We start from the raw sequence: 20801 nt of genomic DNA, 5'->3' as shown, positions 1-20801 counted from the left end.
CTCGTGGGCATGCGGCAGCAGGCTGCAGACCAGGCCAATGGTGTTCAGGCCAAAACACATTACGTGTACTGAGAGAACGACCTCCTGTATTCGGAGCCTAAGGCTGCTGAACCTGGGTCAGCCCGTGTGCTGGTGGTACCCCAGAAGTTCAGAGCCTTCCTACTGGGTCTGGCTCATGATGTACCTTTAGCAGGACATTTGGGGATGGACAAGACCTATGACAGGCTTGTCACCCACTTTTACTGGCCCCAAATGCATAAGAGTTCAGATGCTTATTGCAGAACCTGTCCAACTTGCCAGGCAAGTGGGAAGACGGGAGGGAAGAACAAGGCTCCCCTCCAACCCTTCCCTGTGGTCGGTACGCCATTCCAGCGAGTGGGTATTGACATTGTTGGGCCTCTGGACCCCAAGACAGCCATGGGCAACAGGTTCATCCTGGTCTTGGTGGACCATGCCACCCGGTACCCTGAAGCCATCCCTCTGAGGACAGTGACGGCTCCCGTGGTGGGGCGTGCACTGATGGGAATTTTCTCACGAGTAGGATTCCCTCTAGAGGTGGTGAGCGACAGGGGGACCAATTTCATATCGAAGTATATGAAGTCCCTTTGGCAGGAGTGTGGCGTAACGTATAAGTTCACCACGCCCTACCATCCCCAAGGTAACGGGTTGGTTGAAAGATTCAACCGAACCCTAAAAGGCATGATCATGGGCCTGGAAGGCCCGATGAGGCGTAAGTGGGACGACCTCTTACCATGCCTGCTCTTTGCCTATCGCGAGGTGCCACAGAAGTCCCTAGGGTTCAGCCCCTTTGAACTGCTGTACGGTCACCCCGTGAGAGGACCGCTGAGTTTGGTAAAGGAAGGCTGGGAGCAATCTCCCAGGAAACCTCCCCAGAATGTATATAGCTACATGCTGGCCTTCAGAAACCAGACCAGACGCTTCAGACAACTTGCCGAGGCAAATCTGGAAGCGAGCCAGGAGGAAATGAAGCGGTGGTACGATCAGAATGCCACTCTGGTCGAGCTTCAGCCTGGACAAGAGGTGTATGTCCTGGCCCCAGTGGAGCCCTGCGCCCTTCAAGATAAGTGGACAGGCCCATTTGAGGTTGTGGAGCGCAAGAGCCCAGTGACATACTTGGTGGACATGAAGACGCCCAGGAACCCTTTGCGGGTCCTACATGTCAACCGCCTCAAGCCCCACTTGCGAAGGTCCGAAGTGGGCATGTTGTTGGCAACCGATGACGGAATGGAGGAGGAGTCGGAGCCTCTCCCTGACCTCTTGGTGGCCTGTGAGAAAGATGGGTCAGTGGATGGAGTTAACCTCTCACCCACCCTGACCGCCGAACAACAGGAGGACTGCCGCCAGTTACTGGGGCAGTTTCCAGACCTGTTTTCCCTGGTTCCGAGTGTCACAGATTGGTGCGTCCATGATGTGGACACTGGAGACAGCTTACCTGTGAAGCACAAGGCTTACAGGGTGACTGACAGGGTCCGGGCCTGCATCAAGGAGGAGGTCTCCAAGATGCTTGCCCTCGGGGTGGTTGAGTCTTCCAGCAGTCCTTGGTCCAGCCCCGTGGTCTTGGTTCCGAAGGCTGCTGCGCCGGGAGCCACACCCGAACTCCGGTTCTGTGTGGACTACAGAGGACTCAATTCAGTCACGAAGACTGACGCGCACCCCATCCCCAGAGCTGACGAGCTCATTGATCGGCTAGGGGCTGCCTGGTTCCTCAGCACGTTTGATTTAACGTCTGGGTACTGGCAGATCGCCTTGACCGATGGGGCAAAGGAGAGGTCGGCATTCTCTACACCAGATGGGCATTTCCAGTTCCGGGTTATGCCATTTGGAATGAAGAATGCCCCTGCCACCTTTCAGAGATTGGTCAACCAGGTGTTGGCTGGACTGGACGAGTTCAGTGCCGCCTACCTGGATGACATCGCGGTGTTCAGCGGCACCTGGCCCGAACACCTGCGACACCTCTGGGAGGTGTTGATGGCCCTGCGCAGAGCAGGCCTCACAATCAAGGCAAGCAAGTGCCAGATTGGGCAGGGTTCAGTGGTGTACTTGGGACACCAAGTTGGGAGTGGCAAGGTAGCACCCTTGCAGCCCAAGATCGAAACCATCCTGGCTTGGGAACCCCCCAAGACCCAGACTGCAGTGAGAGCCTTCCTGGGGCTCACTGGGTATTACAGGAGGTTTGTCAAGGGCTATGGCACGATCGTGACCCCCTTGACAGAGCTGACTTCGAAGAAGCAGCCCAGGAATGTGATTTGGACTGACACCTGTCAGAAGGCTTTTGACACCCTGAAGACTGCCATGTGCACGGCGCCCGTGCTCCTGGCTCCTGATTTCTCCAAGGAATTCATAGTGCAAACAGACGCTTCAGAGCATGGTGTAGGGGCTGTTCTTTCACAGATGACTGAGGAGGGCTTTGACCAACCCGTAGCCTTCATAAGTCGGAGGTTACTTCCACGGGAAAGTAGGTGGAGTGCAATAGAGCGTGAAGCATTTGCTGTGGTCTGGTCCCTGAAGAAGCTAAGACCCTACTTGTTTGGGTCTCACTTCCGAGTTCAGACGGACCACAGGCCCCTCAGATGGTTGATGCAAATGAGGGGTGAGAACCCGAAACTGTTGAGGTGGTCCATTTCTCTACAGAGTATGGACTTTACGGTGGAACACCGCCCTGGCACCGATCACGCCAACGCTGACGGTCTGTCCAGATTTTTCCGCCTTAGTGATGTGGAACTCCCTGGGGAAGGGTAGTTCCCCCCACATTTCAGCTGGAGGGGACACATGTTAGACCTGGCACCTTGGCGTGAGTCTCCCTTCCACTTTTTGCTGATGTGCCTCCGATGTTTTGCTGGTTTTCCGATACTCAGGGCACTGCGCCACGGCTGATCCGTGCCGCAGTGCAAGTGCTCCCTACTGTAAATTTGTACATGCGATTGGTATCCATGATTGGTTCTTTGGATTTACTGTTAGTCCCTAGTAGAGTGCACTAGAGAGTGCCGGGGCTTGTAGATGCCAATACTGCTGGTGGGCCTGCAGCGCTGGCCGTAAAAATGTGTCTGGGAACTGCGACCGCAGAACCCGCGTGCGGTCTCGTACTGTCACGCTAGCTGGGCAAGTGTCCCCACTTGCCAGCACCGACCCTTCCCTTGACTACATGTTAGTCACCCCTATGGTAGGCCTGCGGGCAGGGTGCGTTGTAGGTGTAAGGTAGGACAAGCCCTGATGTGCGTGGCATGTCCTGGTAGTGACTTACAACCAAGACCGTATTTCACTATTGAAGGCTACCTGCTCCATTAGGCCAGACTGAGCTGCGAGGATTATTACACCCTATAATCCCCGCAGGCTCAAGGAGCATGGTAGCGAGTCATGTTTAGTATGCCTGAACTCAGGATGATAAAATATTTCTTGTAGTCAAGTTTATTTTAGTATCCTGGGTTTGCAAATGCTACTTTTAGAAAGTTAACATTTGCTTGCTTAACCATTTCAGCCCGCCTCTGCTGGTATGTGTATCTGACTGTCTGGGATGTGTGAGTGACAGGGCTGGAGGGATGACAGGTGGTGAATGCGCAGATTACCCCTTAGTGGGAGGTAGGAGTGCCTCTTGACTCGAACTGTAGCTGTGCTCGACCACCACAATGCTGGCTCCACCCTCCTGGGGAGCGGCGGATGACTCTGCCGACGCCTGGCCCAGGAAGGGCGAAGCCCCCATCAACAAGGTACTCTGGCCACCCCTGTCCGGACAATGCTGGCTCCACCTCCTGTGGGGCGTCTGACGCGCCTGCCCCTCACACTGAAAGCAGAAGCCGGAGTACACCCACCGGGGTACTCAAAGACTGAGAGTGGCTATGCAAAGGCCCCCCTGGCCTGCGAGAACAAAAGAATTGGCCTATAAAAGAAGGAGCCCTGCTCCTTGAAAATTAGATCCTGTTTGGGCCACAGAAGGACTCTGCCCTACGAGAAGGACCGTGAGAGACAAGGAAGGGTGCTGACTCTTGCCTGTGTCTGGTGCCTTGCTGCTGAAGGAGAGGAAGGAGAAAAGACTACGAAAAGACTTTTGCTTCACTTTGTGCCAAACTCTGCTAAAAAGATCTCCAAGGGCTTGCAACTGAACTTGCCCCCTGACCAGCGTCCCAGGACCAGTGGACGCTACCCCCTTGGAAGAAAGCGACGGCGGGTGCTGACCAACGCCGCAGCACCGACGGAGGAGTCTCCTCCAAGGCAACGACATCCACCTGACCACCGTGACCGGGGCCCAAAGCAACAGCGAGAGCAAAGTAAGGACCAGCCGCCGCTGGCCCGAACACCGTGACCGCAACTGCACCGGGAGCCCGAGAGCAAAGTGAAGGAGGACCCGTCCGGTCCGAGCTCTCGAGGTGACTGCATAACGAGCAGCCACTCACCTGCAAAGACGGACAGTTGCCCTGTGAGAATCCGCAAGGTCGGTAGCCTGCCCGAGAGCCCAGCTGTGAGCCCACAGCTGCACCGGCACTTGGCTGGGTACGTCCTGCACTTGGGGACCGTACTGCCACTTGCCACCGCCGCACAGCCGCCGCCTCCAGGGACGGAGCGGACGACGAGGAGAGGACTCTGCCGCCACAGAACACCGCTGCCCCGGATGACCAGTGACCTGCTCGGCTGAAGAGCCGCAACGATCAGCGACCCCGGGAAGGCAACGCGACGTGGGACAGATCCCCTGGAAGCCGCCGGCTCCACAAGAACTTTGGTTAACACCGGCCTACGGGCCTCAAGAGAACTGCATAAGAACTGTGGTAACCTGAACTAAGTAAACTTGCAACCGTTATCATAAAGTACGTTGACTGTATTCCCAAGCCTGCTTAAAATCTATATAAAGATATATATTTTTACAGAATACAGTCTGGTCTCGTTGTGTGGTGGGTTGGTTGTAAAGGTGTACTATTGCAAGTGTTTAACCCTATGTGCCCCAAAGATTACCCTACGACTGCTTAAGCCACACTACCTAGAGGGTAAGCAGAGGTTGTCTGGAAGGTAACCCTCAGCCCTGACGAGGAAGAGAGAGTCCCTGCTTGTCGCTAGTGTTGCACTGCGCCAACTAGAGCCTCCCCCTTCCTACAAGTACCATGGACAAAAAGTATTTTTACACACTGTTCAACTGTTTTGTAGTTATCTTATTCTTTGTTTTCAAACCACACATTTACAGTTTTGAAAATGATACTGAAACGAGCCTATGATACCTTATCCGTTTAAAGCTTCGAAACTAGAGTTGTTTAACAATGCTTAATATAATTAATATACTTTGTGTGAATTTAATTATGTTTAATATTCTGTGGATGTGTCACATTTTACTGGGAAAATTAGTAGCTCTATTATAAAATGGAATTGGATTTTTTAAATTATGTCGCAGGCTTTCATTAATACGTTACTCAGGATAATTTTCTGAAAATGGGGAAAATGTGATCTGGTTTTGCTGGACTCCGCTCCACCAACCAGTAAGAGTTCTTTCGTGGTGCAATTTAACATGACAATTGTTAAATGTCTGCAATGTAACTGGCGATGTCTGAAAATAATATTGATTCCAAATGCTGGACCGTCCCACCTCTGCTTTGGTTGCTCGCTGCGGAACTACATTTTGCCCAATCTTTCGCCTTTATATTCTCTCAGATGTAAACGCACAGGGTCAGATTCACAAAGAAAGTAGTAAATCCCAATTTGCAGATTTGCACGTATGTGTGAGTGTAAGTGTACTAATTTGTGGTGTTTACAAACCTACCCAAGAATCTACATGTTCCCGTGCAGAGTCTTGGGAAGCTCCGGTGACCAGGGCCGGCTGGCTACCGGGCTTTACTTAATAAACAATGCAAAACAAATGTTTAAAAAAGTACACTTTGAAGCTAATTGTTTTGCATTGTTCATTTACAATGCAACCCCAGCAACAAAATCAGCCCCTCAGAAGTGAACATGGACCCCACCCTGCCACCCCAGCAAAAAACGCCCGGTAGCCAGTCCAGCCCTGTCAGAGACATTCTCATCTGGATCCATTTCCAGCTGTGCAGAGTTGTCCACCGCGGCAGACTCTGCGCAAAAAGAATAGGATCCCCTGTGTAAACACACTTTTTTTCTGCACTGGCAAAATATTTTTGCCCGTAGACCATCTCCTTCCCCCACATCCCCAGCAAATGTGGGAGGGAGCCATTCCTCTTCCCATCCTGGAAAGGGGTTTACTCCAGTGGAGGAAAACTCTGACCCTACCAGGTTGGTAAGGGGAATGAAAGGAGTTTGTGGTTGTCCACAGATGCACTAGTTTACAGGTGTTCAGAAACGTCCAAGGCTATTCAGGCTCAGGAATGCCTTGAAAAGTCCCTTTTCCCACCTCTCAAGTGGCATTTACCGGTACAAAGAACTATGGGCCAGATGTAGGTAAATAGCATTTACCGATTCTAAAATACCGAATTCTACTGATTCAGTATTTTCGAATCGGTAAATGCTATGTAGCAAATCATTCTGTAAAAATTACTGAATCGTTAAGATTCGGTATTTACCGATTCGGTAATTGCCTTTCATTCCTATGGGCCTGGAGGCCATAGGAATGAATGTCAATTACCGAATCGGTAAATACCGATTCGGTAAAAGGGGGAAAACATTTGAGGGTGGCAGGGTGTCACTTTGACACCCTGTTGCACCCCTCAATTGTGTATTGCAGACATACATGCCCTAAGGGCATGTATGTCTGCAACATGGCACTAAAGCAATTTGCATAAAAGTGCTTTTTGGGGTATTTTCGTTATTTACCACCAACTTGTAGTTGGTGGTAAATAACAAATCCTAACATGGGGTAAGCATTCATTTAAGTGCTCCCTACATTAGGAATTCGGTAATTTACCGAATCAGTATTTAAGAAATCGGTAATTTACTGATTCCTTAAATTACCGATTCGGTAAATTACCGAAACGTTAATTTCGGCCCCTACATCAGAAAAGCCTATTACCGGTCGGTAACGGCCGAATACCGACTGGTAATACCCTTCCTACATCTGGCCCCATGTGTCATGACGGAGAGCTCCGCAGACATAAATGGGTTTGCGCCGGACAGGAATCCCTTTCTGAATACCAGGGGCTGTATTATGAAATACAGTGCATTTTCCTTGTTAGCAGCTGGCATATCTTTCAAAAAGTGCACCAGGTACTAGCAGGGAGAGTGCGCTGTATTATATTGAATGCGCTGCCCCGAGTGCAGCCCCAAAGTCGTGCTGCCCTGGGGGCTGCTCATTCAGGTGAAATACAGAGCGGCTTTGAAGCCGACGCTTCGTGTGTAACTGTGTAGGTGGCAACCCGCCTGCACTTTTGAGGGGGACTCGAGATACCCTTGCAGGTGGGTGCAGTGAGCGCCTGCACCCGCATGCAAGGATATGTCTGTCCCCACTCCGAAGGGCTGCTATAAGGGGGCCCCCTGACTGCTCGCTACCTTTCAGGGGGCGCTCTGTCAGTGTGCCTCCTGACAGCTTCTTTGCCTCTGCGCCCGTGTCTATAATATGGTGGGGTGCAGAGCTAAGGAGTTTCCTTCATTTGCTTGAGGCCACGCCCCCATGCAAATGAGGGAACACTCTCTGGTGATAGTACTGGCACTATATGCGCGCCAGCACTATCTGAATTACAGAAAGGGCTGCGCAAGACCTGCTGCCCTCTCTGTGATACCAAAGTGCCCCAGGGGCGCTAATGCCCATTGCACCCCCCCTTGGGGCACTTCAATATTACAGCCCCGGCCACAAATTTACCTTTGTGAATAGGGCCCTGAAAAGGAAACAGTGCAGAAAGTGCATGCCCATTTTACAACAAATAGCACCCAGCATGCTCTGTAGTCACATTTATGAAGAGTGTACATCATTGTTTGAGAGGCCGGGACAAACAAAATGAAGTAACATTTGCATTTTCTTGCTTGTAGGTTGCACAGCCGATATTATGAACTAGCGCCCAACATGGTGCCTATGGACTACACCGATGACCCGGATATCAAGCTACCCATACAGCTGATCATAAACATGCCCGAACTAGTGGTACGTCCATCTTCCGTCATTCTCTGCTGTTGAGTTTACTGTTGGGGACCTACGGCTATTGCCAGTTCCTTTATTATCCAATCTTGATCTCCTGGAGTAGCTGCTGTGTGGTGTTGTGATATGGTTGTTAGACAGAAACAAGACCATCTCCTCTTGTGTTATCATTCCTTATGCAAACCTTTACTAGCGCCTGGATATCCTCACTGGGGATTGTCTGCGCTCTACAAATTCACATAACATAACATAGGAGGTTATATGGGATGGGCTGATTGGGGGAACACTCTCTGTCAAAGACATGGGTCTTTTGAGCTCAGCAGGATGCTATTGATATATTTCGAGCAGGCAGTGGGTTACAATTGCGGCCTGGGCCTTAGGAAGGAAAATGTATAATTAAGCACAGCCATAATTTGTGAGCATTGAGACAGTAATACCCCGGGACTTGGTGGCACTGAACCTGATGCACTCTTTGTAGGTACAGGAACAGTAATACTTAGGATCCCTCAGTTGGGCTTGAAGAGTCTGCACTTGCATTAGAATCCTTCAGGATCAGCTCATGTGTGCATGCATGCAACCTTCTGCTACTGCTGCAGGCCCAGTTTCAGCGGCAAGATGCGGATACAAAGACCCCGTCCAGACGCCGCGCCAGGCCTATAGGAAATGGAGAGATCTCTCTGAATTTTAACTTTGAGGTTCAGGCAAATCATTGGGCTCTTCATGACAATGTCCAAGACTGTTATAGGCACTGAAACCGGATATAGACACTAGAAAAATCTGAGGTGCAAAAGTCAGGGTTTCACCAATGTCCTCACCAAGATTCCTGGACTTTGGAAACATTAAAGGGACGCTGTTCTGAACAACTTGGCCAAATCAGAGCCCAGGGTTGCTTTTCGCTCTCAAAGAGCACATGTTCTGCCAGGTCTCCTTTCTAGTTGACGAAGTTTGACCGCGCCCCGCACTTGATTAACAGAGAAAATGGATGTAAGGTTCGGTATGCAGAAGCAGGATTTTATTGTTTCTGGAAAAATGTAACTCAATTTGTGCACGTCTCGTCGACGAGCCCTGCACAATGCATATGAAGACAGACGCCCCGATTAATTGGCCGGAGTATGAAATACAGTCAAGAGCATTTGAGTGCCATTTGCAGTTCATTACTTAGCCATAAACCGCTGAGCTGAGCTGTTCTTTCATAACTTTCTGTAAAGTGACACGTCATAAACCCTGTTGGCTTGTTAATTTCACCTTTGTCGCTAGAGTCCATTTTATGTCTTGTAATTCTTTCACTTGATTGCTTAGGAGTTATAACTGCTTTAATGGGACTTGTTATCAATTATGCTATGTATTTTGTTATGAATTTCGTATTTTATTTTAAATCCCTTCATCCCTGTTCAGACAGGAGAAAGTATTAGATATCCTTGCACCTAAATGCAGTGTTTAATTGGCAATGGAGGTCTTGTCGTTTCTGTATACATCTGCATACACCTTCTTCCCCCCCCTCCCCGCCCCCCGACCTCCAGCTTGGTTTAGTGCCCACAGTGATATTGGTTTAACAATAGATATGTTTAAATTCAAATGTAATTACATTACAAGCAATATCCATCTCTCTATCTCTCTATCTCTCTATCTATCTCTCTATCTATCTATCTATCTATCTATCTATCTGTCTGTCTGTCTGTCTGTCTGTCTGTCTGTCTGTCTGTCTGTCTATCTAACTTAGCTTGAAGCTTGCTCTGTTCTGAAATGCTACACCACCCCTGTGCACTGTGCCTCATCATATGGCTTGGTCTTTTTCACAAGATCTTGAACCTGCAAGTGCACTTTAAATCTTTAGCATAAGGGGCCCAGCTTCAACTAAAGCACCTTTGAGGGGTCAAGCCTTTCATCCCAGAAAATGATTTCAAACCATTGATAGAAGCTGTGGTGTTATCAACGCAAGGCTATGGCAATTCCCATCCCATAGGTATTCCCAAATTTCACCAGACCCACCTCTTAGCTGTTTTACATGCTGGACTCAGGATGGTCACTGGCACAAGGCAATTTAATATGTCCACAATTCTCATCATCCAAAAGTGCCTTGCCCATGAGGTAATAAACACCTACCCATTTTGTCCACAAACGAACCATGTATAGTGGATAGCATCAACTACAGAGTTCAGGATTGCTACTTCTTGAAATTCCATGTTTTAATAAGGAAAATACACGTAATCATGGAAGGCCCCCAATGTGTTGAATTGAATTCCCCTGGCACCGGGACAGTGGTATTGTATGTTACTTTAAAAAAAGGAACAAATAGGAGAGAACCTCACTGTTATTAATGCTAGAATCACCCTCCAGGGGTTCAGAGAAACTGATGGTGTTGTTTTTGGTGGGGCATGGCTAGAATGCCAGTGTGGCCACCCAACCCTTTCTCTTTTAACAAATATTGTTGCCCTAGTGTCTAGTGGACTTTCTGCCCCTCCTTCATCAACCCAGTGGAGGTGTGAGTAGGGCGCGGGAGGCAGAAAGTCTTTTATGCCCTGGTTGGAGGGGGAACACTTGCCCATGACCAAGGGGGGATCCCCTCCCCTAAATGGTTGTCTGATGGTTAGTGGGTGAATGTCTGCTTGGAGTTCGCCATCTAAGTGCGATCCCTAAGCAGAGATCCACTTGAAAAAGGTACAGATGGAACTGGAACATTGTGGAGATGGTGTCTCCGAGCACCAATCAAAGTGAAAGGAGGAGACCACTAATGGAGGTGTGTACTTTAACTTTGTTTGGTGTGATTTCAGCATGGTCTGCTCTCTCAGCTTTATGGGAACCAAAAAATTAACATCTGGACTCAAGGAAAGTTCTTCGCTTACGTCACCTCATTCAAGCGTTTAAGATGACCTTGAAGTTCTTCAAGAGCAGCTCTATTTTGGGGTCTGAACAACTGCGTCCGACATTGAGATCTTAAGGATTAATGGAAGATGGACTTTTCATAGAGGACATTCGTACGTAATGCTCAGTCCAATTTACAAGTCGGGAAAGGGGAATCATGAGCAGAGATTCACTCAGAATTTTCCAATTCATGGAGGGGATGAAGCTAATTATTAACTTGGAAGGTGAATGTACTGAGAGGAAATGGAAAAACTGCCATGCTCTTACTTCATCAGTTGCACGGTATATGTGCTTTGGGTTAGAGAGCAGGCGAACAATCTGGGGTGAGAAATGTTTCAAACATGGAAAATTGATCTGCGTTATGGTCAACCATGTGGTTGCTGATTAAGGGTCCATGAAGGTGGCAGAGAGAACTTCATGCAGTGTCTGTAGAATATAGCTAGGTTGGTCCTAGGTGTTAAATTAGGGGAAGGGATTTAGCAGTTATATCTGGAGGTGTGGTAGCAGCCCTATGATGAAGCATGACACAGTTTACTGTGTGTGAGGGCAGTTTTAAAACCCTTGGTTGTGTTCCAGACTTTGAATGAAGGCGATTCTGAACACGTAGCCCCTCTTCTCTGTGTGTGTATTACATTGTTATTGGAGGTCAGAGTGGGACTCTTTTTCCTCGTACCCCTTATCTATTGTGTGCGTTAAATTGTATATCTACTAGACCACTAGCCCCTACTGATCTTAAAAAGAAGAACAACCAACCTAAACCTTATAACTCGACATTAATAATGGGCTATCTTCATACAAACTATTCCCTGACCCCTAAGACTCTGGCCTGTTGCATTGTTTGAAATCAATGGTTAGGAAATCCAAACAGTCTATTAATAGTTCATCTTGTTCCTGCCAGGTAGACCAAAGTTAGTAACCATATCTAGTGTCTGAACAGAATAAAGTCATGTTTTTCATTTAACCTAGTGTTCATCTGAGTGCAAATACGTTGATACTTAATTGAAATGGCTCAAACCTCCATGTCAGTGCATTTCCAGTGCTAAAACTGGCCTATTTGAGGGCAACACACATAGATTTAAGATCCTGGGGGAGGTGGGCACAGGCAATGAGATATGCTTCTCAATCATACAGCAAATTATTTGTATTTGTTTTACCACTGAATCCGTCATAATGCCTGAAATCTGAACAGTCATAATGATTTTACCCTCCATCATTTTAAATATGTCGAGCCTTGTGTAAATGTAAATGTACATGTATTTATATAGCGCAAATCACCGACCCGGTATCTAAGCGCTTGCTTAGGGAACCCGTCCTGGTATTCCCCTGTGAGATAACCCCGCAGGGTATCCACAAGGTGAAAGCCAGACATCCCACCGCGAGGGGCCGTTGTGGAGATTAAGCAAGCTATTGCCCAGAGTGTGAACCTGTGAATCGAGTAGGCACCAGAGCGAGAATTGTCAAGTCCGTGGACAATTTAGGACTCAAGACCCCGCCGAACCGGGAATTGAACCCTGGTCCCGGGCTGACCTCTGCTTCCAGGTCTGCCTCCTCTAACCAGTGAGCCACACTTCTCCACTTGTGTCAGCAGATTCTAGTTCATGTGCCCAGTATTGGTTGATTCTGCAGTGCGCATCCTATAACCTGCTACTAACCACTAACTCAGGGTTAAAAGTCTCAACAAAGGACAGATTGAATTTAGGATCATTGGGAAAGGCCATCTTACTGCTGTAGTGATATGTTACCTCTGTGCGCACGAAAAAGCCGCTGCCGTTACCAGGAAGAAAAAAACTACAAATAACAAATCAACTGATGGATGTAAAGTCTCACTAGACCATGGAGACTAAACCACTTCAGACGCTGTGCTTTCTAAGAACAAGTTATAGAGGTGTCTAATGTGCTTGTAATTGCATTCCTCCTCTGCAGCCGGCTGCTACAGCGGTAGCATTATGGAGCAATCATTGAATTACAGCCACATGAAAAATGTCATTAGGCTTTCCGAACCCCACTGCACTATTGACAGGAAAGACACTATAAGTGTTTTGTCGCATTCCGGTATGCTTTTGGGTGGGAGGCAGCATGTATATGAAATGATTGCATTAACGAGGCATGCTCCCTAATGCACAGCTGCAACATGTGGGCGGGGGGAGGGGGCAGATGATGGGTCTGGAGAAATGCCTTCATTGCCCTAAAATCACGTGGAGGATAAAATCTTATTATTTTTCCTGTGTGGCAACTGAGGAATTGCTAATGGTCTCTAATAAATTAAATGTGTAGATTTATTCTTCATACTTTAGATTTCGATCAGTCAATAAGATGGTAGCATCTGTGGCCTTCCACAGTGCCAAACCTGGCCTGTGGTTTAGACAGGAGTTCTTCATCGGCTAAACATGGTCCCAAACCGTCTGTACTCAGACTCAGTACATCAAGCCTCTCGTTACCAAACCCTCTGTGCCCCTAATCCTTGCCCTGCAAGCAGGTAAAGGAAGATTTATTTATTTTATTTGAGTGTATTTATAAAAAATGTAAGTATTAGTTAAGGGGGGTGAGAACCCACCTCAGATATTAATCTCAATCCTTGTCAGGGTTAACTCTGGTGAACTACGCTCCGTTCGTGGACTTTTCCACACTCGGTGGAGTTTCTAAACTCTGCTCCGTGGAGCAGAGTTTTTCTCCTGCACGTGCTCGTCAACGTCAGGTTGGCGAACACAAGTGAGAAATATCCACCTTCTGGCGAGATTTTTCCTTGCTTGCGCTCGCCACATTCTAGTTGGCGAGCACGAGTGAGGAAAATCAATCTCCTGGTGAGATTTCTCAACGTGAGTGGTCGGATTTCTCGATGAGACTGATCGCGGCAGGTTGCGACCACTCGAGTCGAGAAACCTTCCGTTCGCTTGATTAGAAAATCTACTCGAGCAGCAGAAAGGAAGCTGCACCCTCTTGCACTGTGCATGGTGCCATTTGCGATGATTTTACAGTGCCGGGCAAATATACCGGTGCTTAAACTCACAGCGAACAGCATGACCCTAACGCACTCCGTCGCTTGCAGAACTCCGCGTAGCGCGGCCGAGTTTTTTTGTCACTTCGCGGAGTTCCGCTTAGCGGAACTCCGCCCAGGCTTAGTCAGGGTGAACCATAAGAGTCACTAAATATACCTCTGCTTGAGCCTCTTGTAGCTTGGCACAAAGCAGTCACGTTTAACTTGGAAGCAATGTGTAAAGAATGTATGCAGCCACACAAACAGCAATACAGTAAACCAATTTAAAAAACTAGAGTAAATTTAAATAAATAAAATGACACCAAAACATCAAAAAGCCAACAAGTAGACCCGGAGATATGAATTTGTAATTAAAAACAGTACCACAAAGCACAAAGTGCCAACCTCAGTTATTTTGTCACCCTAGACTCGGTCAAAGCCAAAAGTTAAGGCCGACCGCAGTGGATCATTGTAATACAGGGATCCAGTTCGATCTGGTTGAAAGTTTGTCTTTGGATTATGAAGATTTTATGAAGGAAAAAGTGGTTGTCGTCAAGTTGTCTGCTGGGCAAACTGCCACCTTGATATGATGCGGGTCTCGAAGATGGCGGGTTGCTGAAAAGCAGGGTCCCAGTGCAATATTCAGCGAAGACTGGAAAGCTCCATACAGGCGTAGTCCGAAGTCTGTACCCAGTAAGGCCTTGACGTCTATAAGTTGCTGCTCAACATACATCCCAATGAAGCCCTCTACGTTCGAACTTTGAAACTTTATCTGGAAGTCAGATCTCCTTTTATAGGGCATGCCACAAAGCTGAGGCGGACCGGAAGTTCTATGGCTGCAGTTTTAATGTAGTACAAAGTTCTACTTCTTGCAGTTTATGGACGGGAGGACTACACTCTTAACAGCAGCCAAGTGTCCAGGACCTGGGGGGCACCACTTGGAGTTTAGGACTCACCCCAACAGAGGCCATTAGAGGGTCCAGGGCAGGTCCTGTTGGCACTGGTCAACCTGGCAGGTGCGGGCACCCCACAAGATGCAAGAGGCCTTTATACAGAAGTGACTGGTTGACAAGTAAAGGCTGGAGCCTGCTGTTGGCCTCTTCTGGAATAAGTCATGTCCCCTGTCTCTGCCCTAGATTTCCCGAGAGCCTTAGAAATGACTCAAAAGAGATGCTTGAGAAACCCTAAAAGATTGGAAGACTATAAAAAACCAAGTCAGAAGTTAAAATCTTTGATCTCAGTGAACCCACTTGGTGTATTCAACCCGCACTCAATTGCAGACGGACTGAAATCACACATAGGTCCTGGTTTACTGTGACCATAAACATCATTGGCGCCGTACACTTCACGTGCTCCCACGCATAGTGTGTATGACTGACATTTCCGTACCTCATTATTCTTTAGCAGACATTTCCCAGCTTCATTATTCTTCTAGTTTACACCGGTCTAGGACATGATCCCTTCATCGAAGAACCGTAAAGAGGGACTACGGGCTATTCCAAGCTCAAACTATCAAAACCGCAGTCCTGGACGAGTTGATACTTAACTAGTGCAAGTACATGCACTTCCCTACCTTCTGCATGCATATGTAGAACCAAGTCCCCTGACCATCGCAACGATCCAGTTGGGAGATCTGTGTATTAAAGATATAAATGAAGAATAGATGCCCATGGGAGTGGATGATTCTGGCGTCAATCTTCCTTTTGATCTGGAGTGTATCCCAGTGAGGTAAAAGCGTTATCCTATAAAGATGTTTTGACTATTTTAACCCTGAAAACTATAGATCAATTTACAAAAAAAACACGTTATGGACAAACTGATTGAAGAGGCATATTTGCTGCTGTCACAATGTATTCATTGAGTCTAAAAAGTCCTTACCGTTTCCCAAGTTGGTTTCTGCTTTGTCGACAGACTGACTCACAACTCATTGTTCCCTGGAAGATCTGGAACCAAAGATGATTGAACTAGAGCTGTCGCATTCATCTTACTGGCCCTTTCGCAACATATGACGTGGTACATCGACCCACTCTTCTCCTTTGGCTCTCTTTGATATGCATCCATGTTACAGGCTTCGACTGTATCGCCTCATTTCATAATGATCCGCATCCCACTCTTCCACCACTTTCTTTCATTTGACCTGTTTTACTGTTGTAGCCGAGAAACAACCATTACAACGTGGCTGTTACCATGCATAGCCTTTACCACGCCGTTGTTCTACCTCACCATATTTTATTTTACAATGAATATGTCTTTACCACGCGTGCCTTAACAACTAATTACGTTGTAAAGGTATGAACAGTGAGGGCATATGCATGGTACAGGTCGTAAGAGCATATATATGCATGGAACCGGTGTCGTATAACTGACGCCTTACTATTAATTGTCCCATGTGTATCAGTCAATAGGTGTGACAGCTACAAGTATGCAGATGACATGTAAATCCTTGGGAGACCAGAACAGTCTCCACTTTCACGTATGCCCACTCAGGCCTTACCATTTCATAGCAGCCTGCTGCTCAGTGAGGTCCAGCGGTGCGACCCCTTGCACCTAGCCTGAGTGAACATATACATTGGAGTCAGCAGGTTGGCTGAAGACTATACAGACATCTCAGGCAGAAGAGCTGGAGGGTCCTGATTTGGCTGCCTGAACCTAGATATGGTGGAAAAGAGGGGCAGGCTCAGTTTTTTGGCGCCTGCCTACAGTTGTGGCAAAAGCAGTCCTTCAAGAACACTACTTCTGGGCTCAATGTGTATGTGTGACATATGTAACCACCGCCAGGAGGCAGCATGTTTAAAGTTTGGATAATTAACTAAGTATCGAAGTTCAGAGAACTATAGTGGCTTGATGCTTAATGTGCCTCGGTATAACAGCTGGTGCACACACATTCTTGAGGACCACAACCAGTGTAATCGATATTATTACACCCTTCAGACGCTCTCTGTATAGTTACATTCGCACTGACTTATGCATCATGTAATGTGTGATGGGCTCACTGCTCACAACTGTCCGCGCTCCTCAAACCTCTCGAATAAATAAAATAGTATTTAATTATGAAATATTTGGTGTTGTTATGTGAACTAGATCGTACCAACGTTTTGTGTTATTACTGACTGGAGTTGTTGTTTTACATGGAGAGGATGTTGTATTGTAATAGGCTATTTACGTGCCACAAATATTGCGTCATAAAACAAAATGAACTGGAGTGTAAATCGTAGTTTTTAAAGCACATGAATATTTTATCAGGGTAATTTGCCACTGTATATTTTAGGGCTGTGTCCCCAGGCAGTCGCCTTCCCGTTTGTTTTATTCGTCCATTTCAGGTGACATTGGCTCCCTTAGCCGATAAAAGTATTTCACTTTAGTAGAGGGCTGTGGACAAAAGCATGTATTAGACATGATATGAGCCAGAAAAGCGGGCCTTACAATATGTTAATCAAAAAATTCTTACATTTGTGAATTATAAAAATGATGAAGAATCAAGGAAACTGCCCCCAAAAATGTGTATTAAAATTATGCAATTAGGTAATGTGCGGGTGCAGAATTGAAGGTTATTTTCTCGTGAACGTCTTGTGTAATGCAGACACATTTGAGAAAGTGAAAGCAAAAGCACCAATTTAATAGCCACGAAAATGTACATATGATTTTTTGCCCAAACAGAGTAACCCGGAAAAGGTTGATTTCCGAGTATTTGCGCCATAAGGATTTTGTAAAGTGTCATATATTGCCCAGATCAGCAGTTATTGTGATTGAATAATATAAGAAGAAAGAAGGACAGAGGACAGGTCAAAGGTTAATGGTCAGTCTCAGATTGAAAACAAAAATCTATAAACCATCCTAGGAGTTGCTGACCCTAAACCAAAGATTAAGGCACTGGTATATGATCTGGAATTCGAGAGGGATAATCCATCTCTTTGCAAAATCTATTTTCATTATAACGTACGCATTTTAACGAGTCCGCCGTTTATGCTAAAATGTATGCAACAAAAAAATAACATTAAGCAGTGCTTAATCAATACTGTTAACAGTCATGACTCTCGTGTCAGAAAATGTGTGCACTTGCGAATTAATGTCCGGCCTCATATTTAGTAATTGATACAGAGCACGTGCGCAATACTGCTTCAAAGTCATTTTCAGTCAGCGTTCGTTGTCCTCCATTTTGTTTCCTACATGGGGGAGAAGGAAGGGGCTATTCATTTTGAACCCTATTGTTAGACCCGGGATCCCTGGTTGGCTGAGGCAGGTACCTTAGGAGAAATAGGGACCCGCGGTTCCACGTCAGGGAAAGGAAGGTCACCTTCTGAGATAACTCCCGCTCATACCCTTGGTAACTTGGCACTGCTTATCTTCAAGGCAAATGTGTAAAGTATTTGCAACCACGCTCACAGTAACCCAATGATGACACCACAAATAGACTCCACACAAGTTTTATAAAAACGAGTATACATTTTATATAAAACAGATATATAAGAACACATAATATAAATCCAGCGTATGAGTATGTGTAATATTTCTCCTGGCTGGTTGTTAGGCCAGCCCTTGTAAGTTCTGATGATATTAATAAGCACTTCTAAACATTCCACTGTAATCCTAATACCATGTTATGTAGTTCGTAATGCTAGAATCAGGCACTTTTGCAATGTAACAATAATGCAATGCGTAATGCTACAATCAGGCACTTTGCAATCTAAACGTAATAATATGCGTAACGCAACAATCAGGCATGTTGCAATGTAAAAATAATGCAATGCGTAATACAACCACCAGGCACTCTGCAATGTAAAATAATGCAATACATAATACAACCATCAGGTATGGCATTATGCAGCAATAAGGCAATGCGTAATACACTAATCAGGTAGTTTGTTATGCAGGAATAATGCAATTCGTAATACGCTAATCAGGTAGTTCGTTATTCAGAAACAATGCAATGCATCATACGACAATCAGGTAGTTCATTATGCAGAAATAATGTATTGCGTCATACACTAATCAGGTAGTTCGTTATGCAGGAATAATGCAATGAGTAACACACTAATCAAGTACTCTGTTATGTAGAAATGATGCAATGTGTAATACGACAATCAGGTACTCCGTTATGCAGAAATAAGATATTGCGTAATACACTACAGCACCGATAACGGTGCCTTAGGCGGTCTCTCCGCCACTCCTTCTGACTCGAAGTCAGCACCTGTCAACAGTTGCCCCCCAACACGGGTATGGTGTAACAAAAAGTGCAGCTCCGCACTCCGGCCCTGGTACTGCCACTCACTTGGCAATACGGGCTGCGATACGAGCCGAAGCATAGGCTCGCGCTATTGGAAGGAGAGAGAGGCCGCGAGCATCTCCCTCCGAGCCCACACCCCACCCCAGGAGTTGACACACGTTACCTGGGGGGCACAAGCTTACTCTCCTCTCCTCGTTCAGCGACTTGGGCCTCGCTTGGACGCAAGGTGCCCACGATCACAGGGCACTTCTTACGAGGATCTCAGGCAGCAACAAGCACACGCACACAGCATCGCTGAGACTCTCCTAGAAACTTTTGTGTTCCTGAGTTTCTACAACAGGGAGCCAACTCACCTCAGACCCTTGGGGATAAGTTACTTCAGGATACAGCACATCAAAGTCCTTTCAAGCAGGGGGACACAGCACACAGCAAAGTCCCTTTAGCCTTTCCTTGGTTAAATCAGAAAACTGCAGGCCAGCCCCAGAACACACAGCAAGGGTCAGTCCTTTCCTTCATTCTATTCAGTTGTTTCTTCCTTGGCAAAGGTTCCTCTTGACCACAAAGTTGCTCCAGTCTTGTTCAATCTTGATCAAGCCATTCTCCAAAGTTCAGCGGCTTCAGCTCTCATAGTTATACCCCTCAACAGCTTTGAAGTCTTTGTGTTCAGGGGGGCACTGACCCCTGTTCAAACCAGTTCTGGGTGCCTCCCTGCCAGTGACACCCTCTTCCTTTGATTAGTGGGGGTATGGATTCTCAATCACTCAGCATGAGATGGGACAATTGTTTTATTGCATCAACCCAGTCCTCTTCACCTCTAAGGGCTACTACTACCCCTACACTCCAGATGCAGGTCAGCCTGTTGCTGTCTCATCTCCTCCCCTCGGTCAAGACATTCCCCAGATCTTATCACTTTCAAATCTAAACAGTCAATCCACAACCAGGCAGAGACACGCAGAATTGTTAGAGCACAAAAACCCAGCCAATTCTAAAAGAGTGGCTTCTAAACACAGTGCAAAAACCACCTGCATAAAAAATGTGTTATCACATTGTGAGTTCAGGAACCCTAAACTTCACCTTTCCATCTTAAGCCTTTGGGAAGATAGGTTGGAAAGCTTATTACACAGCCTTCCCATTCTATCCTATGGGCAAGATGGCCTTTCAGCAGTGAAAAACGAAATGGAGATTATTTCGCTGTCAGGACATGGTACACACCTTAGTACATTAGTACATATCCTACCTTTCACATGCACTGCACACTGCCCAGGGGGTACCCTGGACCTACCATACAGGTTTCGGATGTGCATAGAAAAGGAAGGGTACAGTCTAGCAAGTGGGTGAACTTGTCAGAACAACATGGCAGTTTAAAAAACTGCGCACAGGCACTGCAATGGCAGGCTTGAGTTCCCTTTTTAAGGCTACTTGTGTGGGTTGCACAATTAGTGCTGCAGGCCCACTAGTAGCATTTGCATTTCCAGCCTCTGTACACATAGTGCACTTTACTAAGGACTTTACTAGTAAGGCAACATACCAAACAATGGACAACCAATTACCATTATACTTTATACAGGGAGCACTTGCACTTTGACACTCTTTAGCCGTGGCAAAGTGTCTAAAGCATCTAAGTTGGCAACACCATGTCAGGAAAAAGGTCCAGGGGAAAAGCAAAATGTTTAGGGAACTTTAGCCAAAAAGGGTCAACTCCTACACCT

The 20801-nt window shown here is 46.8% G+C and overlaps 1 protein-coding gene across 1 annotated transcript in view; it reads left to right on the top strand.

Annotated features, from left to right (window-relative positions):
• The window catches only part of CIB2 (calcium and integrin binding family member 2), a 517364-nt gene that overhangs the window by 343905 nt on the left and 152658 nt on the right, over positions 1-20801 (top strand). Inside the window, exon 3 of the mRNA XM_086959408.1 lies at positions 7927-8038. Within this exon, the coding sequence (XP_086815534.1) occupies positions 7927-8038 (112 nt within the window). The remainder of the gene's footprint in view (positions 1-7926; positions 8039-20801) is intronic.

The sequence above is a fragment of the Lissotriton vulgaris genome, chromosome 2_2, assembly GCF_964263255.1.
Source record: "Lissotriton vulgaris chromosome 2_2, aLisVul1.2, whole genome shotgun sequence".
In the NCBI taxonomy this organism is placed as follows: Eukaryota; Metazoa; Chordata; class Amphibia; order Caudata; family Salamandridae; genus Lissotriton; species Lissotriton vulgaris.
The sequence above is the reverse complement of the archived record's forward strand: the minus strand, read 5'-3'. Positions and strand labels throughout refer to the sequence as shown.